Below are 25,294 nucleotides of genomic sequence, written 5' to 3'. Positions count from 1 at the left end.
AGTACTAAGAAGGTCGGTTTGCACACCAATCTTCCAGTCGTACTTTGGTTTCAGCGGACAATACGTTCGTCAGTATGCTAGTCCGACAGACTAAGAATGGCGCATGCCCAGAAAGGATTTACAGGGCGGAAGCGTTCTGTCTTGTAAAACTAGTGTTCGTATTGAAGCTAGCATATTCGTCATGCTGCTAATTTTGTGATCTTTTAATATAGCACATTCTTTTCTTCTTCATAATGCGAGAAAAGTGAAGTTGCTTTGCTGCTTATATTCACACAGAGTTATCACAAATGTCTTTATTCATCCTCATCTTATGATTAATATTCCAATTCGAGAATAAGAAGAAAAAAAAAATAACTGACGAATTAAGCTGAAGTCTGAAAAGCGCGAATCGTCTCTAACCAAACTTCCACTAACGCAAAGTCAGCAGAAGGAGCCCAAAGGGTGCTTTGCTGTGTCTTGGACTTCCTATTTCTAGTCCCGTCGTACGTGCTGTACGTCATCGCGCAAGCTTTCGTCGGACTGTTTGTGTATCCGTGTGTGGCCAAGTCCGTTCAGTAGAAAGTCCACCGGATTGTATGACGGACTAAGTACGTCATACAATTCGATCGTGTGTACGCGGCATCATATCCTCTTTTTACTTTTGTTGTGACACATATGTGCATATGTATGATCACCTTATATTGTTTAGCACTGCACTTATGAGTGTTTGTTGTTGTGTAAAAAAAAAAAAAAAAAAAAAACATTTTTCAATTGTGGTGCTAGCAGCTTTTTTTTTTTTTTTTTTTTACCCATTTTCCAGTGTGGTAATTTTCTTTCTTTTTTAATATCAGAGCTAGAGCTCTCTAATCCAGTAGGAAACATGTTTTGCTGATTTGAATTATAGGTCTGATTCAGCAGGGGGCAAGTTGGACCTCTGCAGTGAGACAGCTGCTTCCACATAGAGAGAAATGGTCCTTCTCTACAGCATGCTGGCAATGGACAGGCTTTTCTGCTTGAGCTGTGGCTGCTTTCTAAAGAAAATGGAACTGCAAGACACCTTTTTGATGTACCCCCGATGATCGCTTTTAGTGAATTTAAGCTGAAAGCTAAGTTAGGCTTGAATTTTTTTTAAAGATTGTAAATGCATATTTTTTTTAAAATAAACATGTCATACTTACCTGCTCTGTGTAGTTGGTTTTGCACAGGGCAGCTCCGATCCTCCTCTTCTCAGGTCCCCCGCTGGTGCTTCTGGCTCCCCCTGCTGAGTGCCCCTATAGCATGCCGCTTGCAATGGAGGCACTCATGTGGGCTTGCTCCTGAGCTGGCTCTGTATGTCCGACCCCTGCTTCCTCCTCACTGGTTATCTCTGAGCCAATGAGGAGAGAGTGGAAAGAGCTGATGCTCTCATGCATATCGCTGGATTGAGATCAGGCTTGGGTATTTATAAGGGAAGGGGGGGGGGGACCTGGGTAGGAGCAACACACATACACAGAGAAGGTTTTATTTTTGTTTACTTTAATGCAGAGAATGAAAAAACTTCAGCCTTTAGAACCACTTTAATTGTATATTTGGCAAAAAATAATAATCATTTTTAAATTTTTCAGGAACGGTGGTATATTGTCTACTTGACGCCTAGCAGAATACATCGAAGAAAGTTTGACAGTAAAGGAAATGAAATTGAGCCCAACTTCAGCGACACGAAGAAAGTGAACACTGGCTTCCTCATGTCTTCTTTCAGTAGGTGTTACATTTTATTAAGTTTGAACAAATTTCCTTCTGTTCTTATCGAAACACCCACTAACGGTAATATGCGACCGATCTAAACTACGTTGTATGTTCACCAAATGCCAGGAGCCTGGTGGGCAAGATAGATGAACTAGAGATACTGTTAAACGAGGAGGATTAAAGCCCCGTACACACGAGCTGACTTTTCAACATCCAAAGTCCGACGGACTATTCGATCGTGTGTGGGCTGCAACGGACTTTTGACTCACCAAAGTCCGAAGGACTTTAGAATATGTAACATGCTTCAAATTTTTCCGAAGGAACTCCGCCGGACCCGGTCCCTTCGAAAAATTCGCTCGTGTGTATGCTACTCCGACGGACTAAAACCGACGCTAGGGCAGCTATTGGCTACTGGCTATGAACTTCCTTATTCGAATCCAGTCGTACGTCATCACGTTCGACTCCGTCGGAGTTTAGTGTGATTGTGTGTGGCCAAGTCCGCTCAGCCGAAAAGTCTGTCAGAACTCCGTCGGAATTCCAGCAGAACTCCGACGGAACTCCTTCGGAAGTCTGTCGGACATAAGTCCTCTCGTGTGTACGGGGCTTTAGATTTTGTGGGAATTTCAGAGACCTGGTTCAACAGCTCTCGTGATTGGCTGGCAACCATTCAAGGGTATTCCCTTTATTGCAGGGCTGTAGAGGGTAAAAAAAAGGGGCAGGGGTATGCCTATATATCAAGAATAATGTACAAGTGAATGTGAGAGATGACATCACTAAGGGTGCTAAACTAGAAAGATTGGCCTAGTGCAAATAGCACAGCCGGTACCCCTGGGGATGTTTGAATGAGATAGACCAGTGCGTAAAAAGGTATGATGCAATATATTTATTCATAGAAAATATTACATACATGTATGATAAAACACATTAAAGTGGCAATATATGGAAAATTACTAGACAGAACCTTAATAATGTAAACAATGGACTTGCGACTTATGTAAATTTTGAGAAAAATGCTGACATGTTTTGCACCAGCCGTCCTTTTTCTTAGGCATATACTTTATCTCATATGTACATAGTCTGGAATATAAATACAATTATATCAGTACAACTGTATATAATTGAATACGTGCAGAAAACTTGCAAGCAGGTCATAAATAACAATGCATAATAGGGTCAAAAAGAAATATAGCGTGAATGATACATGCCATACATTGCATACCCTCACCCCCTGCTGGCCCTTATTGGTATTTGGTCTTGGATGGTATGTATCATTCACGCTATATTTCTTTTGAACCCTATTATGCATTGTTATTTATGACCTGCTTGCAAGTTTTCTGCACATATTCAATTATATACAGTTGTACTAATACAAACAACGATCACAGGTCAATTGTCTTCAGTATAAATCACACAAATGGGAAACATAAGGGGAACACAAAGACACTGAATTTCAAAAGAGCCAACTTTCCTAAACTACGACCTTGCAAGAAGGCATAAATTGGGATAAAATCTTCGGAATCCAGAACACAGAGGAGAGATGGGTTTTCTTTAAGAGCGTATTAAATAAGGGCATTAGCCAATGCATCCCATTGGGTAATAAATTTAAAAGAGCGAGCAAATGTCCTGAATGGCTTAAATCCAATATAAAAATGCATATAAAAGCAAAGGCGAAGGCCTTCAAAAAATACAAGGTTGAGGGATCATCATCAGCATTCAGACTTTATAAAGAATGCAACAAGAAATGTAAGGGTGCTATTAGGGCGGCTAAGATAGAAGACGAAAGACACAGCGGAGGAGAGCAAAAAAAATCCCAAGAAATTCTTTAAGTATGTAAACAGTAAAAAAGGGAGGACATACCCTATTTGCCTCATAAAGACTGAGGAAGGACATGTGGTTACAAAGGATAGGGAGATAGATAGCGAAGGTATTGAATTTATTCTTCTCCTCAGTCTTAAACCTCCATGGTTAACAGAGGACAGAATTTTTTGTCAGAAGTAATTGTCAGACCATTGTTCCTAATATTTACTGACAGTCTACTGACTGGAATGGTACCAGCTGATTGGAGAAAAGCCATTGTAGCACCAATATTTAAAAGAGGGCAAAAATACATCTCTGGGAATTACAGATCAGTTTGCTTGACATCAATAGTATGCGAGCTCTTGGAGGGGATGATAAGGGACTATATACAAGATTTTAGTATTGAAAACAGTATCATTAGCAGTAATCAGCATGGATCCATGAATAATTGTTCTTGCCAAACCAATCTATTAACCTTCTATGAGGAGGTGAGTTGCCATCTAGATAAAGGAAGGCCCGTAGACGTGGTGTATCTGGATTTTGCAAAAGCATTTTACACTGTTCCCCATAAACCTTTACTCTACAAAGTAAGGTCTGTTGGCATGGACCATAGAGTGAGTACATGGATTGAAAGCTGGCTACAAGGGTGAGTTCAGAGGATGGTGATAAATAGGGAATGGTCAGGGTGGGTAGTGGGGTCCCCCAGGGTTTTTTGTGCTGGTACCAATCCTGTTTAATTTGTTCATAACCCACTTGGAAGATGGAGTAAACAGTTCAATCTCTGTATTTGCGGAAGATACTAAGCCAAGCAGGGCAATAACTTCTCCGCAGGATGTGGAAACCTTGCAAAAAGATCTAAACAAATTAATGGGGTGGGCAACTACATGGCAACTGTGGATTAATGTACAAAAATGTGAAATAATGCATTTGGGTGGCAAAAAATGAATGCACTCTATACACTGGGGGGAGAACCTCTGGGGGAATCTAGGATGGAAAAGGACCTGGGGGTCCTAGGATATGATAGGCTCAGCAATAGTATGCAATGCCAAGCTGCTGCTAACCAAGCAAACAGAATATTGGCATTCATTAAAAAGGGGATTAACTCCAGAGATAAAATAACTCTCCCGCTCTACAAGACTCTGGTCCGGCGGCACCTGGAGTATGCTGTCCAGTTCTGGGCACCAGTCCTTCAGAGGGATGTGCTGGAAATGGAACGAGTACAAAGAAGGGCAACAAAGCTAATAAAGGGTCTGGAGGATATTAATTATGAGGAAATGTTGCAAGTCTGGAACTTTATTCTCTCTGGAGAAGAGACACTTGAGAGGGGATATGATTTCAATTTTCAAATACAGTACTGGTGACCCCACAATAGGGACAAAACTTTTTTGCGGAAGTGAGTTTAATAAGACACATGATCACTCATTAAAATTGGAAGAAAAGAGGTTTATTGGCAATTGCCACCTTTTAGGGGAGAGGGGGGTGCAGATACCTGTATAATACAGGTATCTGCACCCACTTCCGGGAATAGACTCCTGCAGGAGTCAGGCCCCTTCCCACACCCCCGCTGCCAGTCCATATCTCTCCCCCCCCCCCCCCACTGTCTTCTGGGAAACACACAGGTCCCCGGAGATAGCGCGGACCATTTAGGATGCGCAGCACGACTCGCGCAGTAGGGAACCGGGAAGTGAAGCTGTAACGCTTCACTTCCTGTCCTGATTCCCTCACAGAGAATGGCGGTGGCAGCAGCTGAGCGACTGATCGGCTTCGGCTGCCAACATCGCTGGACACCAGGAAAGGTAAGTGTCAATTTATTAAAAGTCAGCAACTGTAGTATTTGTAGCTGCTGGCTTTTAAAATGTATATAATAAATATATATATATATATATATATATATATATATATATATATATTATTATTATTATTATTATTATTATTATTATTATTATTATTATTATTATTTTTTTTGTTGCAGTCCCGCTTTAAACTGCGTAGAGGGTTTTTTACTGTAAGGGTGGCGAGGATGTGGAATTCCCTTCCACAGGCGGTGGTGTCAATGGGGAGTATCGATAGTTTTAAAAAAAACTATTAGATAAGCACATGAAAAATCGCAACATACAGGGATATACAATGTAATACTGACATATAATTACACACATAGGTTGGCCTTCATGAACTTGTGTCCTTTTTTTTTATTTTATTTTATTTTATTTTATTTTTTTTTATTTTTTTAATCCAACCTCACCTACTATGTAACTATAAATGTTCTCCTTTTAAACTGTTGGCCAGTGAACTGGCCCTTTGTTTAGAAACTTTGGAGACCCCTGGTCTAGGTGATCCAACAGCAAGTTCCCCGCAACCTTCTGGGACACATCACAAGTCCCAAAAGGCAGCTGGAACTTAAAGCACAACGTGGCGAGAAGCTGGCTGTGAAGCTGCGAGGAGTCACAGCTGGCTTCTTACAGTTAACATGCCGGCGCTGGGGACCTGACGAACTGGGTCAGGTGAGGACGGTGCTTGATCCGTGGACAGGTGGGTGTCTTTTTTTATTAAAAGTCAGAAGCTACTGCATTTGTAGATGCTGACTTTTAATTTTCAAAAACAAACATAAATTCCCAGCTCACTTACCAGCTAGCCTGCAACAAACCAAATTGACCCGCCTAACAGTTCACGTTAAAAACAAGAGTTTTAGTCTGCACACAATGGCAAATACTTGTGTAAGCTGCAGCGGCCACGTCACAGCACTCCAGTGTACTGCAGTCCTAACGCTATCATTTTGAGGGTCTCCCAAGTTGGAGCACATAATAGATTCTGCGGAGATATGCCTAGATTATAGGGGCGCACTGGACACCCAGCAATAGCACAATGGCAGCGAAGGTGTGCCGAGTGTCCCCTCACCAAATGACAACCACCTGAACCTGTAAGTAATCTTTGCAGCAAGGAGCACATTGAAGAGCGACACATGTCAAAAACAAACAATTTCCCAGCTCACTTGCTAGTCTGCAATAAACCACATTGACCCGGTCTTATCTCCTGTACACGTGGTCGGATTTTCCGACTACAAAACCGTGGATTTTTTTCCGAAGGATGTTGGCTCAAACTTGTCTTGCATACACACGGTCACACAAATGTTGTCGGAAATTCCGACCGTCAAGAACGTGGTGACGTGCGACAAGCCAAGAAAAGAAGTTCAATAGCCAGTGCGGCTCCTTCTGCTCGATTCTGAGCATGCGTGAACTTTTGTGCAACGGACTTGTGTACACACGCTCGGACTTTCCGACAACAAGTTTTGTTGTCGGAGAATTTGAGAACCTGCTCTCAAACATTTTGTGTGCATAAATTCTGACAGCAAATGTTCGATGGAGCATACACACGGTCAGACTTTCCGACGATAAGCTCACATCTAAACATTTCCCGTCAGAAATTCCGAACGTGTATACCCATTCACGTTAAAAACAATGGGTTTAGTTTGCACAAATTTGAAAATATATGTGTATGCTGTAGTGCCACCTGAATAATGATATAGTGTTCTTTTTTTTTACATGCTAGCCTGGCTATTCTTAGCTGCTTTGTTGTAGAAACAAAAGTTCACTTACAGATCACAGTAACTCAAGAGACAAATTATTGGATCTGTGTAATCTATTAGTACACTATTAACTGCATTTTTTTTTATTTATTTTTTTATGGAAGTTGTGTATGTTCCTAAATTTGGGTTGATCTAGTTATCCAACAGTCCCTGTAAAGCAGTGTTGGAGAGTGAGAGGAAGATGCAGTACAGGGACCCAATCTGTATATGTACTGACGAGAGGCATGCTGATAGGAGGAGAGAGCAGAGGGACTATTGATGTACTTACAAAAGAAGGCTGGGTTCACACCGCTCCAAAGCAGCCTGCAAGAACCCAAGAACTGCTGTAAAAATCCGGATACCTGCTTGGGTCGGCAGCCAAGTGATCCGTGGAAGATTAAGAAGGTGGCAGCACATCCAGGAAATAAAACCAGAACTTTATTGAAAATCGATAAGAAGATGAAACGTGACAAACATAAGGTCCAGAGATGCTCAGTAGATGTGTTTCACACTCTCGCACTTACTCATTACCAATTGATGCACTATCCACTGTGCTGCTTCTCCTTTCACTGTCCATTCACAGGGCGTGGATCCAGGATGACCTGGGCTAAGAGAGTGCATGTAAATGTGTTCCAGTGGCCAGAATAAATGTACATTTTGTCCAGTAGAATTAATTTACTCTCAAATGCCATACGTGGATGAACGTGGCTTATTTTTATTTTCAGAAGCCTGTGTGCATGAGACTGAAAAGGTGGATAAAATGTTGCTAGTTATTAATGATTAATTGCATTTCTTTGTCACCAGAGGTGGAAGCAAAAGGTGAAACTGACAAACTCTCAATAGAGGAGCTGAAAAGTCTCATCAACAAAGTGGAGCTAACAAGAATTAGCGATAAATTCCTTCCCAAGGACACAGTGGCCTTTTGGCTCCCAGAAGCCGAGATGGAGAAAACTGAGCTGGAGATCGGGGAGAAGTTGCGGGTGAAGACAATCGGTGATGGACCGTTTATATGTAGGTATTTAAATTTTTTTTCTTCTTTGTACCATGACGTTAAAGTGATTGTAAAGGTTCATTTTATTTTTTTATTTTTTTTAAAATAACAAACATGTCATACTTACCTGCTCTGTGCAAGGGTTTTGCACAGAGCAGCCCTGAGCCTCCTTTTCTGGGGTGCCCCAGCGGAGCTCCTGGCTCCTCCTCTTCATCGGGTGTCCCCACGAAGAGCCGCTTTCCCTGGTGGCACTCATGCGGATGCGCTAACAATCCCGTTGCTGCGTCCACTGGTACAGACCACAGGACTCAGCACCGGCTCCCGTGTCACTGGATTTGATTGACAGCAGCGGGAGCCAATGGCTCCTGCTGCTATCGTTTGATCCAGTGAGGACCCGAGACAGTGGCTGGACTCATGCACATAGCTGAAACAAATAGGTTCAGGTAAGGGAAAGGGGGGGGGGGGGTCTGTGGCAGGCAACTGCAGCACAGAAGGTTTTTCACCTTAATACATAGAATGCATTAAGATGAAAAAAACATGAGACTTTAGAGATCCTTTAAGCACAGTTGAGTTTAAAGGAGAAGTACTCTTTTGGGCATACTTCTTCTGTGGGTCACAGGGGTGCACTTAGTTTTGCACTCCTGTGACCCAGATTCAGCCGACAGCAGGCTAAAATTCACTGTCTGTTAACAGACTCCAAAGAAAGAAGAGCATCCAAGAGGCGCTGGGACTTTGATAAGAGTTTAAACAAGGTAGTGAGAGGGCAAAAAACATTTGGCTCAGGCCAGGCTGCTCCCAACAAGCAAGGAAGGTTACCCTACTGTGGGTACTGCAACAAGTTAACAGGAAAAGACACGCATATACCGAAGGAGTGCCAGACCAAAAAAATAAGAGACCAAATTAATTTATTGATGTGTTAAAAGACAGTCAATGTGTTTCAGGGGTCAAAGAAATTGGGAAAAAATCGTTGCTAGGGGAAAAAGTGAGTGGCTCACATCCCCAATCTAGTAACCCAGGTCAAAGAAGCTCCCCTTCATCAGGGCTGTGCGGGGAAGCTGATTGCTGGATTAGGATTCCTGGCCAGCAGTATCTGCATTAACAGTCAAAAATTTACATCGGAGCCAGTCCAGGCTCTTCAGGGATCCTGAAATTTGGCATTGGCTCAGTCTAGATGCATCACTGGTAGCTGGCTCAGCCTCTCAATGTGCCACTGAGAGCCTGAGCCAGTCACTCCCACCCTCTCCACAGTTCAGTGTTCCAGTGAGCGCTGGAGGGGCAGAGCACGGAGCGGTGACTGACAGTTCTCTGTGATGTCAGCCAACAGTGGATTTTTGCCTGCTGTTGGCTGAATCTGGGTCACAGAAATGCACGCTTGTCACCCAATCAGAACAATCCAAAAGACTGAGTGATCAGCAGTTCTTGATTGCTCAGTTCTTGGTGTAAAGCCAGCGAGGGGACAGCTACAGTATTGGATTGATGCTGCAGCCATCTAGTTGAGTATGTCTTTGATTTTTTATTTTTATTTTTAAACCTTCACTTCTCTTTTAAAGAAACCTGTACTGAGAAAATAAAAGGGCTGTTATTGGTGAACTATCCTTGAAAATTGCTAGTTGTAGGGCTACTTATGTTGATACAAAGACTTCAAAACTGATTCAGTTATATTAAAAAAAGAAAAGTGCACAATTTCTGACCTTTGCCTGACTTGACTTACCGCATACTTGTTCCGGGTCAGTGACTCGGGCTACTAGCATTTCCAGAAGGTAGTCGGTAATGGCATCGCAGCCTCTATTTTTTTTTTTTTTTGCAGTGTAGATCTTTTTTATTGATGGAATCATCAGAATATCTTGACGATGAAGTATGGGGTATAAGAAATGTATACATAGTCACATTGGCGCAGCTTGGAGACAATGTAGCTATGTATACACATAACCTGTGGGATTTCCATGTAAGATGGAAATCTCTGTAGTAGGCAGTGCTAATACAGTGATCTCCGCTAGCTTCCAGGACCCGTGCCGGTTTAGTGAACACGGGAGGTCGCTCGGAACAGACGCCATTCCAGGAACACTTTCTTTCAATAAATACATTTAAAGTTGATTTACTAAACTGGAGAGTGCAAACTCTGGTGTAGCTCTGCATGGAAGCCAATCCACTTCTAACTTCAACTTGTTCAATTTTTTTTTTTTTTACCTGCTGGGTTTACTTCCTCTTTGTCTCCCTGCAAAGGTAAAGCATAATGGGCTACTATGCATAGCCCATTATGTGTCACTTACCTGACACGGGAGCCAGCGATGTCACTGCTGTCCCCTGTAGCACAAATCGTCCATCTTCTTCCGGGTATCTCTGCTCTGGCACTGTGAGTGGCAGGAGCAGCGATGATGTCACTTCCGCGCATGCGCACAGGAGCCGCTTAGCGGCATGCTCGGTATGCCTGCATGCCGCTGTTTACGGTGCATGTGCCGTAGACAGCAGTGCTTGTCTTTTTGCAAATATGTCCTAGGTTTAGGAGATATTTCATGGACCTACAGGTAAGGTAAGCCTTAATCTAGGCTTACCTGTAGGTCAAAGTGGTCTTTAGGGTTTACAACCACTTTAATGCATTAAGATAAAAAAACCTTCAATGTGCAGCAGCCCCCTAATACTTACCTGAGTCCATCTCTATCCAGCAATGTGCCTTGGCCTTCCCTCCTGATTGGCTGCAACACAGTAACAGCGCTGCTGTCAATCAAAGTTATTTAGCCAGTCAGGAGAGGGGGACGGGCCAAACCACGGTTCCATGTCTGAATGGACACACACACACAGCTGCGGCTCTGCTTGGGTGCTTACTGTGGGGCACTCGACAGGAGAGGGGGGCCAGGAGTGCCAGCGAGGGACCCAAGAAGAGGAGGATCCAGGCTGCTCTGTGCAAAACCAACTGCACAGAGGAGGTAAGTATAACATGTTTGATACTTTTAAAGAAAAAAAGAACAAGACTTTAGTATCACTTTAAAGTGTAAGTTCACCTTTTTATAGAAAAATCTGTAAGGGGAATTTAAACAGATCCCCCTCCTCGCCCTCCCACTGACCTGGACCATGGAAATCTCTGGTTCTAAGCCCTGGTATATGTGCATCAGGAGCCCGGGGCTTGGAAATCCTCTCTCCATCCACGCAGCGTCTTCATAGCTGACATGACAGGCTATGTGGCTGTCGATTGGTCTGCGCCAGCCATGTGACAGCGCTGACCAATTAGAATGCTCCAAAATGTCCCCCTGACTAGGGACATTTTGGACATTCGCCTGAGAGGATTTCTAAGCCCTGGACACCTGGCACGGATATACTGGGGCTTAGAACCGGAGGTTGACGGACCTGTGCAAGTTCACCTTACAGAGTTTTCTGTAAAGGTGAACTTAACCTTTAAGCTTTGACAAAAAAAAAAAAAAACTGGAAGCTGATTGATTTATATGCTAAGCACTAGATTGCACTTCCAGTTTTAGTAAATCAACCCTAAATTGTTCTCTGATTGGACAAGGTAGAGAGGTAGGACAGTGATGTCATAAGGGTATAATGCGTGAGTTTTTTTTTTTTTGTTTTTTTACCTCTTCCTGCTGCCTTAACACATATATATCCAGTTGCAGAAAAATGTTGCCTTAAATCCCAGCTGCAGCACATATGCATCTAAGGTGGTGTGAGGTTCTGTGCTGAAAGCATTTTCTTGGGGAGCCAGTAGAACAAAGAAGCCACTTATAGGGCTACTAGGAGGCGCTGAGAAAAGGTTCACCCTCTAACAGTGTTTGCTTATTTATTTTTATTTTTTCCTCCCTTTTTGTTTTTTTTTTTGGGCAAATATGCTTCCCGCATGTGGGAGCAGAGGGATAACCTCATCATTCTGCTCTTCTCACTATCCCATCACAGGCTGTTGTGCTGCTTTGTTGCAGTGGAAAAAACTGCAGCCACTGATCTGGCTATTCTGTTTTGCAGGGGTGTCAGAAATCATTTTGTAAGAGTAGAATCCCCATAAATACGTTTCTATTGTTTCTGCTGCTGTTAGAGTTCAGATTTATTGCTCTGGGGCTGTTTTGCCTTTGGAGAAAAGGAGCCAGAATATTTTTTTTCTATAATATGAATGAAGGGAACACCTGACTGGATGCTACTGCCAGCAGCTGGATTTTTGTGTTCTTGTTAATTTCTTATATTAACAAATGGGCCCCATCTGTCTGCTGAAAGGTGAATTCTGATCTGTTGCAGCAGCTACTGCTCATCATTTTGCCTTTTATTTGCTGGGCGTATGGTATGGTATGGTATGGTATGGCATGGCTGTGCATGTGGTGAACTTCAATAGCTGTAACGGAAAATACACAAACTTTAATTTGACAATACGCTGTCCGAATTTAGTGGCTGGCACTGTGGTTGCCTCCCATCTGACAAAATTGTTGGCATCCAATTAGGGGCTGGCTGCCAGAATATTTTGGGCACACAGGGAGATTTGTCCATCTGGGCGCTGTGTAGCATGGATGGAGGAATCTGTTGCTTGCAGGTTGAGTAAAAAAAATAAACTTTAATGTATACACACATACGTAAGTACACAGGTTGAACTGGATAGACTAGTGTCTTTATTCAACATTACCAACTATGTAACCAGTGGTGGCCTGTCCATTAGGGACGCATGGACGCCACCCCCCATCCATGCGTCTGGCCCCCTAATCTACATGCAGGGCGCCGGACGCATGGATTGCAATGGTGGGGAGGGGTGTTTGAAGCACATGATTAGAGCCAGAGGCTCTTGTCACTGTTGTCACACTGATTCTCCTCCCAGCCAATCGGGAAGCGGGTCCTGAGAACCGTCACCCAATTGGCTGAAATGACAGGTGATCCTACTGGAGGAGGAGGAGACGTGATAGAAGCCTTTGCCCGTAGGAGCGCTGACTGTCTGTAACCTAGATGGGGTAAGTGTGGGGCTGGATGAATGACCACAAGACCCAACTAACAGCAGGGGCCACTGTATGTAACTATATGGCAAACTTTACAGCCTTTTGTACTGTAATGCAAAAAAAAATCTTTTCTTATTTTTTTTGTCCTCAGTGGACACTTTTTACAGCACTGAGTAGTATTTTCTAAACCAGAGGCCATTATATATTTTTTACAAATATTTGCAAGATGAAAAAAAAAAACGGTTTTATAAATGAATGAGGGAATAATGCAACTTAAATGAATGTATAAACACGCTATGAGAAATGACTTCATATCAGAAGACCACCCTACCCCCCCCATCTCTTCAGAGGTCTTCCTATCACATCAGTCCTGCTTGCACATCAGAGGCTCCCCATCATATACATTCAAGTCACCCCTTATATCAGTCTTCCTATCAGAGGTCCCCCATATTTCAGGGTCCCAATTGGAGTCCCCCTTTCACTGCAGAAGCTGTTAACATCACATCAGAGCTTTCCTTTCACCTAAACCCCCTAACTTATCAGACACCCCCCCCCCCCCAATAATCGCAATCGGAACTCCACCACGCAGCAGGGTCCCCATGGAAGTCTCTCCATCACATTAGAAGCTCCTCATCACTTAATAAGCCCCCCTTACATATCAGAGTCTCCTCTTACATCAGGCTTCCCATCAGAGCTCCCCCATACAGCAGGGTCCCCATGGGAGTCTCCATTACATCAGAAGCCCCCATCACTTCATATTGATTGAGTCCCCCTTTCACTTCAGAAGCTTTCCCCATCACATTAGAAACTGCCTCCTTCACACCCGAGTCCTCCTTTCATCACTTGATACCCCCCCTGTACTTATTAGAATCTCGCTTACATCAGGCTCCCAATCGGAGTTCCCCCATATATCGGGGTCCTCATGGGAATCCCCTCTTCTTTTCAAAATCCTCCTCAGTACATCAGAAGACCAACTCTTCCCCCCCCCCCCCCATCATCACTTCACAGACCTCTCTTAAGTCAGCATTTCTATCAGAGCCCCCCCCCCCCCCCTTACTTCAGGGTCCCTATCAGAAGTGGTTTGAATCGTCCGTCTTTATATTGAGTCTGAGGATATGCTACTGGCCCTAGCTCCCGGCCAGTAAAAATTGCATAGTGGGCTGGGTATGACCTCTGGGCTGTAGTTTGGAGACCACTTCTCCTAAAGGAATAAGAAACCTATTGTGTAAGCCTATTCTAACCTACTTTGATTAATCTTTGTTTTCTTTTAGTTTCTTTAGCAAAAGTTGACGGTGGTACGGTGACAAAGTGCAATTTTGCTGGTGATTCGCAAACTGGAGCATCTTGGACAGACAACATTATGGCCAACAAATCTCTCGGCAGCACACCTGTTCCTGAACCCCGGGGCCAAGGCGATGGTGCAGAAGATGATGAATGGGTATGATGGTCACCAGTATTGATTACAATAAACAGTCTATGGCCACCTATTCGTTACTTGCCTCAAAACAAGCAAGATTTATTAGTCAAACCTGACTTCTTCCAGAAAGTTGACTTTGGTCCTGCCACTCCTACTTCCCCAATTTCACTAGCCAGGCAGGCAGCCCACGCCGATAAATCTGTAATGCCGCGTACACACGACCGGACTTTCCGGCAGACTAGGTCCGACGGTCTTCCCAACGGACTTTCGGCGTAGTTCTGACTGACTTTCCGAATTAACGGACTTGGCCACACACGGACAGACTAAGTCCGTTCGTTTTGAACGTAATGATGTAAACGGAACTAACCAATAGCCAGTAGCTTCCCTTGCATCGTATTTGGTCCGTCAAACCAGCACACAAACGGTTTTCACGATTTTTAGTCTGTTGGAATTGAGTCCGTCAGATTTGAAACATGTTCTATTTCTAGCTCCGTCAGATTTTATTTTTGAAAAACGATCAGAGTAGCCCACACACGATCGGCTTGTCCAACTAACTAATCCCTTTGGACCTAGTCTGCCAGAAAGTCCGGTGGTGTGTACGCGGCATAATATTTATTTGGAGCCAGAGGGAGCCCCCTCTCTGGGTGAAACCAAGATTTGCCTATTCGAGTACTCTGAGCGTTTAGAGCCTATGGGGTACTCCAGTATTGATAAGTAATTAGCAGTGCCGCTGTTTGGGGAACTTCAGCTCAATACTGGATGTAAATCTGACCATGTATGCCTAGTTGCAAGCTTACACTGCAATCACATAAGGGCTACTTTTCTAGCACAGTATGGATCTCTTTTTCGATATAGCACCTGTCCATATATTTGGGATATATAGAAGATCAGACAGTCTGTTCTTTACAGTAATAATGCCAAACTCTTGCATGTTTGTATCTTTAGCCAATATATTGAGGGTCAGATGGGTGCTACTGTCTATGTACTTAAGGCTAAATCTGGCCATAGATGGGTTGAATTTCAATCCATCTATGGGCAATCCTGTTTGTGAAAAGTCAATGTAATGATCGACTTCTCACAAATGGGCTTGGCAAATTTTTGTTTGACCAGCACTGCAGCCAATTGGCTGAGGCACCGATCAGTGTATTCTGACAGCTGTCAGAACACAGTGGGGAGGATGCTCCCATGCACCTTGATTGTGTGGATAGGGGAATCGGATCCCCCTACTTCCCCCCCTTTTTTTTTTTTTTTTTTTTTTTTTTTTTTTAGCATGCTGGCTGATCAAAAAAAAAAAAAAACTGATCCATGCATGGACAGCCTAAGGCCACCTGTTTCAATAAATTAATAAATAATAATAATAAAATCAAAAAATTAATACAATTAAAAAATGTATAAAATAATAAACCCACTGAATTTAAAAAAAAATTGTACATTTACTAAAGCAAATTATACCTTTTGATCAGTGGTTCAGACTACTCCAGCAGGAGGTATGTACTGATGTACTAACTTTGGTCATGGAGCTGAAGGAAGTATGAATGGACTACAAGTGTGGCGACTTAATTGAGAAGGAAGAGTCCCTCTTCTGCGGATCTGTGTGAATGGATGACGCGGTGGAGCTCTTTAATGTCACACTAAATCAAAAAAATAAATAACCTGGACCTGTGGCGAGAGGAACCCCCATATTCAGTTATAGTAGATGGGGATGTTTGGGGGGCTACAGATGGTGTTAATGTGTTGGGTTAAACCCAAGGTGGACTTAGCTTTTAGGCTCGATTCACATCTATGCATGTTGCTTTTGAGTGTTTCTGCAGTGCGTTTTGCTGTGCTTTAACTGTTTTTACAGTTATTTGCATTTTTTTGACTTTTTAAAATGTATTTTTACACTCGCTATTTATTGTCGGTTGCTAAGAATTGGGCAGGGAAGCCGGACACCGATTTCTTAACTGATGAGTCATCAGCTGTCATGTCAGCTGAAAGTAAACAAAAAAATCTGCCGGGCAAAAAAATTTCACGAAAAAAACCTTACCAGAGCCCTTGGTCTGCTATGGACTCAGAGGGGCCACCCAAATGGTGTGGGGTCCCCCCCAAAATCCATACCAGACCCTTATCCAAGCATTCAGGTCAGGAAAGGGAGGGGAGGAGCAAGCACACGTGCCGCTCCCCCACCCCTATGGAACCGTACCAGTGCTTGCGTTGTGGATACGGGTCCATTGAAGTCTATTGCATACAGAACGCTGCATTTTGTGGGGAGAAAAAGTATCCTGCCCTTTTCAAAAACAGAGGCACAAAATGCATTGATGTGAATGTGGGAACCCATGTTAAAAAAAAAAAAAAAAAAAAAAAAAATATATATATAATGCGTTTCTTCAAAAGGCATAAAAAAAAAGCATTAGTGAGAATCGAGCCTTAAATCTGTTTTATCTACCTACTTACTTTGGACAATGTATTTTTAACCCATGATTTTCGATTGAGTAAATTATTTTTTATTTTATTTTTTAGGATAATTGAGGACATGACTTTTCTTCCTGCTGACATTCCTCTGACCAAGTTACCACGACAAGAGACTCCAAGCACTCCTCATATGGACAAAGTATATAACCTCATTGATTGGCAGTTGCGAGTCTGAGCCCTGGTTCACACTGAATGCCACTTTGAGATCATACTACTTCACTTGATGTAGCACGATTTCAAAGCTGCAGAACAGTGTGACTTGCCCAGCATCTGTGCGACTTCATGCACGGATGTCTATGCAATTTGCACCTGAAATTGCAAAAAACAGTGCAGGAGCCTTTTTTTCAAACTGGTGCGGCACCGCAAAGTCTGAGTCGCACCGATTTGAACATTCCCATTGCCGACAATAGGGCGCCATTCCAAATCACATGACAAGTAGCACCGGTGTGAACTGGGGCTGAAGCATCCTGTCTGAATCCTGTACAGTGTATAACAGTTTGTAGGGCTTCTACAACTATAAATGCTGACAGGTTGTAGACTAAAGCTCATACAATCATGATACGTGTGATTTTTACCTTGTGTTAACGCTAAAGACTATAGAATATGGCCATTGTGATTTCTTTACATATCTGTAGTAAAGCTATATTTGTGTGCCTGTATTTTTCCCTGCACATTGGTATGTCCTAAACCTATATCAGTATAAATAACATGGGAACGGTTTTGTTGCATATATTTTTATGCTGATTAATACACACCAAAAGGGGCTTTTCATTGTAATAAAATTAGACCCCAGTTTATGTACTCCTCCTTTGCTAATAATGGGTCCCATATATAAGATTTTGTTGGTCGGTTGAATCTGCCCATTCAGACATAATGGCTGTCATGAAGCACCTTTAATATCTGCATGTTCATTGGTTCAGCCTAGAGTTCAATCTCTAGACCTCATTCACCTACCTAAGTGTGCGTTTTGGACAGCTGCCAAATTGGGACCAGCGGCTGTATCCCAATAGACATGAATGGGACTGCCTGCACACAAATGCATGGAACACCTGTGCACCCTGTGTATATGAAGACCGCCCATGGGAGTACGCATAGAAACACCTGTGTGAATGAGGCCTTAAAGCAACACTGAACTGCCAACTGCAGCTTCATTTCAATGACCTGGTCACTGAGAGGTGCCTTTGTTATTTTTTTTTTTTTTTTTAAAGGGGAGAGGGGGTGGTAGCCATTACCAATACCCATGGTGTAGTAAATCTAAAGCCCCATACACACTATCAGATTTTCTGCAGATTTTTGTCTTCAGATTTACCAAAACCATGTAGTAGAAGGGCCTGCCTGATTGCATACAAATTGAAACGCCTAAGGTTTGACCTCATATTATATGGTTTTGGTAAATCTGAAGGAAAAAATCAGCAGAAGATCTGATAGTGTGTATGGGGCTTTATTCCAATCAGAATGCAGTAACATTTTTTTCAGAGTCTGAGCTGCAGTGAAATGTATTCAGAAAGGCAGGATGGTTTGTCTTGTGTATCGTATATTGGAACTCTCTGTATAAGTACGTTTTAAATCATGTATGTGTGTACCAAAATATACTCATTTAATGATGTACTTTTATATGTGATTGTTTATTTTTTATAAAAATCAATAAAGATACCTTGCAGCTTAAAAATACAATGAAAACAATCCTGCAAAGGTGTCATTAAACCCCAATTTTTTTTTTTTTTTTTTGCTTTTGTTTGCATTTTATTTTATTTTTTTTTTTAGCTTTATGATCTCTTCCGATGTGCTGAAGGTTGCCATTGTCATCATCAGGATGGGACGTCCCCGTACCACTGGTAGGACTAAGCAATGTATACTGTAAGTAACTGATCTTACATGCAGTTTATACAGTGCTGACAGCGGGCGCATCTGTTAGTGAAGGAAATCAGTTGTTTGGACCAGCTTGGTCCAAGCAAACTATTTGAAATTAAATCAAACTTGGAATGAAGCTTTAACCACTTCAATACCGGGCACTTATACACCTTCCTGTCCAGACCAATTTTCAGCTTTCAGCACTTTCACATTTTGAATGACAATTGCGTGGTCATACAACACTGTACCCAAACTACATTTTTATAATTTTGTTTCCACAAATAGAGCTTTCTTTTGGTGGTATTTGATCACCTCTGGGATTTTTATTTTCTGCTAAGCAAATAAAAAAAAAAAGACAAAATTTTGAAAAAAAGGTTTTTAGTTTCTGTTACAAATCCTTATAAATAAGTAAGTTTCCTCCTTCACTGATGGGGCTGCACTGATGGGCACTGATGAGGCAGCACTGATAGGTACACATAGGTGGTACTGATGGGCACTGATAGGTGGCACTGATGTGCACTAATGGATGGTACTGATGGATGACAATCAGTGCCAAATAATGCCTACCAATCAGTGATGCCCATTGTGGGCACTGATTGGCATCCCTGGTGGTGACTAGTGGTGGACATCCCGGGTGGACCAGTGTGGGCATCCTTGGGGGGGTGCTAGGCTGATGATCAGCACAGAGGACCAGCTGATCGGCTCTTCTCTACTCGTGTCTGACAGCTCTTCCTGTTTACAGTGATCAGCCGTGATTGGACACGGCTGATCACGATCACATGGTAGTCTCTGTCAGACTACCTAGATCGGAGTTGCGGTGTGTCAGACTGTCACACCGCAACAACGATCGCCATGATGCGTGCCCCTGGGGCACGCAGAAGCTTGTTATCCTAAAAGACATCATATGACGTCCAGTAAGGATATCCCAACCACTTTGCCGACATCATTTTGCTATATGGAGGGCGGCAAGTGGTTAAAGTGGAACTAGAAATACCTTTTAGTTCTAACAGTCTGATGCCTGCGAAGTGCCATGTTGTTGCCAGCATCTCCTCCCCAGCTTTGTCCATGTTTTTATCTTAAACGGTCAATGTGGGATGATGTCACTTCTGCGGATGCCCAGCAGTGCAGAGGTCCTGGCACACAGGCGGAATGGAAACTGAGCTGCACATGTTCAGCCCAGTGAAAATTCTACAGGGGATTCTGATCAGACAGGCAAGGCTAAGTTTAGACGTGTGGCTGGGAGGCGCTAAAAATGCTCTGTTGCAAATGGCAGCGGACAGGGCTGTTTACATGCTGTGGTCGATATGCTTCACTTTGGGCCTATGGCAAAAACTACTCAACGTGTCCCGATTGGCGACCAGCAAGCCCACCAAACTCAGCCCATTCAAGCCAATGGGGAAGCAACGCAGACTGTTGGGAAAACTAGGGTTAACTGCTTGTGGACCGCCCCATGTACATTTACTGCAGCAGGGGGTCATCTCTGCAAGAAATCACATACCTCTACGTGATTTTTGCTCTTCCTAGTCTGGGATGCGCCCCCGGCGACCAGCTCCCGCTGTGATTGGACACAGCGGGAGCCAATCAGTGGTTCTGGCAGACCCCATGTCCACCTGGACCTGCCGATCCTTCCAGAGGCAGGCTGCTGTTCTATGTAAACAAGCCAGATCGCCGTTCTGTGACAGGAGAAGAAAAATATCTTGTGTTTCTGCTAAGCAGGAACATGGATCTGTCTTCTTTTTTTTTTTTCCATAAAGAATTTATTGTAGTTTTAAACAGTACAGTAACAGACGATACAGAATGTACTAAAAAAAAAAAAAAAAAAAGGGAAAAACATAGTACAAATTGAGATCACAGATAACAGAATAAACTGAGAGGTGGTCACAAACCCATCTTGTTTCATAATGCAGTCTAAATCATAAACAATATTGACTGTAAGCGAAAGGATCGCAAAGATTGGCCCGCAAAGATTGGTTCCCATTGCAGGTGGTCGGGAAGTGTACTGTGCACAATCCAAAGTTGAAGCTGCCGGGGTATATCATTGGTTGTGGGCGGTATCGTGTCCCTAAGGGATTGTTAAGTTGAGTGAAGGCACGGGAGGAATGGGAAGACTGTCAGGTGATAGTATGGTATGTGGGGCAGAACAAGTGGGTAAGCGGCTAACCGGGGCCGGTCAGCCGAGCTGAGATCTAAGTTATCCGTGTCTGGGCTAACTCCCCACAGGGGGGAGGTCAGTGGGGCACCAGGAGATGGAGGGGGTGTGGATGGGACAGGTATGGGGGGGGTAGGGGATAGGGAAGGGAGAGGAGGGGGTGACGTCTCTCCGGGCTCCTCCACCAAATATGCACCGTTGTATAGGTGCGTATGGCCATCCGCTCGAGTTCCTTTGAAAGGAGGAAAAATACAAAAAATAAAAATAAGACTTGCAACACCTGGGCCATTACCAGGTCGTATAGCAAAACAGACGGGGGTTTACTAGATGCGTATTTAATTATGGGAGCTATTTCAGGAGAAAAGGCAGCCATAATCTCGGAAATGTGTCCACTTATCCCAAGTCCGCGCATACTTCTGTGGGGAGTCTCGGGCAATGTGAATGAGCTCCTCCATTTTCGCTACCTTATTTAGCCATTCAGTAATGGAGGGGATATTGGGGGAGCCCCAGTGGGTTGGGATGCAGAGCTTGGCGGCGTTAAGGAGATGTAGGGTCGATGATTTCAGATAGAGGCGTGTGGGGCTGTCTTCTTACAGTACAAGCACCTCCCACACAGTTAGAAAGCAGCCCCTAGGGACACATATATATCTCTTTGCTCGACCCTGATGTTAACCCCTTCCCTGCCAGTGTCAGACCAGTTAGAGTGCATATTATTTAGCACTGATCAGATTTTTCCTCTGCAATGGCGCAGTCCTGCTAGAATTCACCGATCGCTGCCATTACTAGTAAAAAAAAGAAAAATGTATAAATAAATAAAAAATCCATATTTGTGGAAGCTATAACTTTTGCTCAAACCAGTCAATATCCGCTTATTGGGATTTTTTTTTACCATAAATATGTAGCAGAATACATATTGACCTAAATTGAAGAAGAAATTTGGTTATTTAATTTTTTTTTTTTAATTGGCTGTGTTTAATAGCAGAAACTAAAAATATATATATTTTTTTTCTTTTTCTTTTTTTTTTTTTTAAATGTTCAGGTTTTTTTGTTTTTATATCATAAAAAAAAAAATGCAGAGGTGTTCTAATACCACCAAAACAAGCTCTATTTGTGGGGGAGAAAAGGACATCAAATTAATCTGGGTACAGTGTCGCACAACCGCGCAATTGTCAGTTAAATTAACACAGTGCCATATCACAAAAAAATGCTCTGGTCATGAAGGGGGGTAAAACTTCCAGGGCTATAGTGGTTAAAATAGGCAGTGAGGAGCCATCCCAATTGCCTTTTCAGCACCTGTCAGTCGCCTCTTATACATTATTGTGATGGTCAGTGAAAAGCAGGAAGAATCCCTCCTACAGATGGCTAAAAAGATTGACTTCAGTGAGAACTTATCTGAGAGACAGCAATTGCTCAAGGAATTCCTAGAAACCTCTGGAGGTGCCCTGGCTGAGAATGGCACTAATGTAATGCTTTATGTGCTACTGTCAGTTACAATAAATGTCCACTAGGTGATACCTACCTACAAAAAACAGCATATCTTCACATTTGTATTGTTCCCTATGTACAACATGTTTGTTGTGTTTTTCATTTTCTCAGTTATATTTACCAACTGTTCTTTACTATTTTTGTTTATTTTACCACTCGCTGTCTTCAGATCCCACCCACTTTTTTTATTTTTTTATTTGATGGTTGCTATGAGCAGTTTGTCAACACATGGATCCCCTATAAGGGCCAGTTCACACCACATGCGGTCCAGTACCTTTTTTTTTTTTTCTGCATCAAATGGTTTCCAATGGCATAGTTCACACCAGTGTGGTCAGCTCCAGGGATTTTTCCTGCAGTGGACTGTACTGGAATGCATCAAAAACATACAGGACACCAGTACAGTGGGAAAAAAAACAGGCGAAAAAAATCTGGAATGTATCCAGAAACGCATCAAAAATGCACCGGAACAGTGCCAAAAATGCCATGGGTTAACCAGCTCTATGGACAAAGAAACTGGCAGGTGACATCACCTTAACTACTTAAAGGCCGCCTACCGCAGATATACGGCGGTTCTATTGCGCAAAGCGGCATACCTGTATGTCATTTCGCTCAATAGACAGCGGGGGTGTGTGCTGCCAGAGGCGCAAGTGCTGATTAGCCAGAGGAGGAGCCAATCAGCAGGTCCAGCGGACACTGTCTGCCGGGACCCACCCATCATTCCCCAGAATGACGTCTTGCCTATGTAAACAAGGCAGATCGCTGTTCTGACAGGGGATAACACGGTGATCTTGTGTTTCTGCTAAGCAGGAACACAGATCTCTGTGTCCACCAAGTCATTCCATCTCCCACGGTTAGCAAGCACCCCCTAGGGACACACTTAACCCTTTGATCGCCCCTGGTGTTACCCCCTTCCATGCCAGTGTCATTAGAACAGTAACAGTGCATATTTATAGCACTGATCACTGTATTAGTGTCATTGGTTCCCAAAAAAGTGTCAGTTAAGTGTGTCTGATTTGTACGCCGCAGTGTTGCAGTAACGCTATAAGTAGCTAATCGCCGCCATTACTAGTAAAATAAATAAAAGTGCCATAAAAATATCCCATAGTTTGTAGAAGCGATCACTTTTGTGCAAACCAATCTATATACGCTTATTGGGATTTTTTTTACCAAAAATATGTAGTAGAATACATATTGGCCTAAATCTATGAAGAAATTGGATTTTTTTTTTATTGAAGATGTTTTATAGTAGAAAGTAAAAAATATTTTTTTTTTTTGTTTTTTTTTCAAAGTTGTAGGTCTTTTTTGTTTTTTTTTCTAGCACAAAAAATAAAAACCGCAGAGGTGATCAGATACCACCAAAAGAAAGCTTCTATTGGGGGAAAAAAAGCATCAATTTTTTTTGGGTACAGTGTTGCACGACTGCGCAATTGTCATTTAAAATAACGCAGTGCTATATCGCAAAAAATGGCCCCGGTCATGAAGGGGGTAAAACCTTCCAGGGTTGAAGTGGTTAAAGTGTAAGTAAACCCTCCTATCCTTTATAGCAGCCAAATAAGCTGCCATCTTAGCTTCTGTTTGGTTTGCAGTTGATATGGTGCTGCAAATATGATCAGTTATCACACCAGTCATTTGAGGGCTTGACAGGTAAGTTGAGAGCACAAGCAACTGTGACAGTTATAACATACTGTGAATATAACTGTTTTGGGAAATTGATGGTTTAGTTCTGCTTTAAAGGCCCATGCTGGGCAAAAACTATATTTTCACAGTACCTGTCCAAACCCCCCAACCCACCTGATAGACTAATCTAATAGTGGGATAGTGTGTCCACCCTTCTTATGGTTTCACTGGGGCATGTACCAATACCTTTTTGTGGTGGCTTTTGAGCGTTTCTTCGTTTTGTTTTGTTTTTTTTTCTATTTTCTCTTTCCCTTTTCCTGTCCTGTTTTTTTTTTTTATTGCCAAATCATAAAAAGAGAATATGTCACCTCCCATCTTGATCCAGTTTCTTATGTTGTACTGTGTTTTGGGGTACTGTATACATTATCCTTCCATTGCACTGTTATGATTTATTTTTCGTATTTAGTCCTCATTGACAGTATGACTTGTTATGGAAAGCCTTTACATTTATGTCCTTTATACATGTTGTACCCTTGTATTTGTCTGAATAAAAAGTTATTTGACTCTACTAAAACAAACTCATTGGGGATCAGTGGGAAGAATGCCACCCCATACATGTAGCTAAAAAGATCACTGATGCCATGAACTTTGCCAAGTGGTGTTGGTCCCAGAACTATGCAGGTACCATCAAATGGGAGATCAATTAGCCCACAGCTCAAGGAACCCCTAACAGCCTCAGGACGAGTCCTAGAGATCAACAGAACCCTGGTTGAGAATGGCTGCCATAGTGCAGTGGTTGTCAACCTCAGTTCTCAAGTACCCCCAACAGGCCATGTTTGCAGGTTTTCATTTATCTTGCACAGTTACTTTAAAATCTGGGTCAATGGCTTGGTATTTTGGACAGCTATTTTATCTTAGAGAAAGTCCCAAAACCTGGCCTATTGGGGGTACTCGAGGACTGAGGTTGAGAACCACTGCCATAGTGTATATAAGATGTCTTTCAGCTGGTTGTTGTAAGGACACCAAACTATTAGGTAACTTTCTTCATTAAACCTAAAGCAGTGTTTCTCAACTCCAGTCCTCAAGGCCCCCCAACAGGTCATGTTTTCAGGCTTACCATTATTTTGCACAGGTGATTTGACCAGTTTCACTGCCTTAGTAATTACCACAGCCATTTCACCTGAGGGAAATCCTGAAAACATGACCTGTTGGGGCGCCTTGAGGACTGGAGTTGAGAAACACTGACCTAAAGTGAGATCTGCCCCAATTTTCCAAATCTCTTCAGATGGTGCTGAATATATTTTATCTTATCAGGAATGAATATACAGTATATGAAATTTGGCTCCATGAAGTGGACACTATTTTT

At 42.8% G+C, this 25,294-nt stretch overlaps 1 protein-coding gene across 1 annotated transcript in view; it reads left to right on the top strand.

The window, feature by feature from the left end:
* The window catches only part of ARPIN (actin related protein 2/3 complex inhibitor), a 42,423-nt gene extending 23,887 nt beyond the window's left edge, over positions 1-18,536 (top strand). Inside the window, exons 3-6 of the mRNA XM_077472209.1 lie at positions 1,584-1,716; positions 7,868-8,074; positions 14,230-14,396; positions 16,875-18,536. Coding sequence (XP_077328335.1) covers positions 1,584-1,716; positions 7,868-8,074; positions 14,230-14,396; positions 16,875-16,883 — 516 coding nt within the window. The 3' untranslated portion in view covers positions 16,884-18,536. The remainder of the gene's footprint in view (positions 1-1,583; positions 1,717-7,867; positions 8,075-14,229; positions 14,397-16,874) is intronic.
* The last annotated feature ends 6,758 nt before the right edge of the window (positions 18,537-25,294 follow it).

Source organism: Lithobates pipiens, unplaced genomic scaffold, assembly GCF_037356315.1.
Source record: "Lithobates pipiens isolate NorthernLeopardFrog02 unplaced genomic scaffold, aLitPip1_a1.2 Scaffold_8, whole genome shotgun sequence".
NCBI lineage: Eukaryota > Metazoa > Chordata > Amphibia > Anura > Ranidae > Lithobates > Lithobates pipiens.
This window is presented reverse-complemented; position numbering and strand designations above follow the sequence as displayed.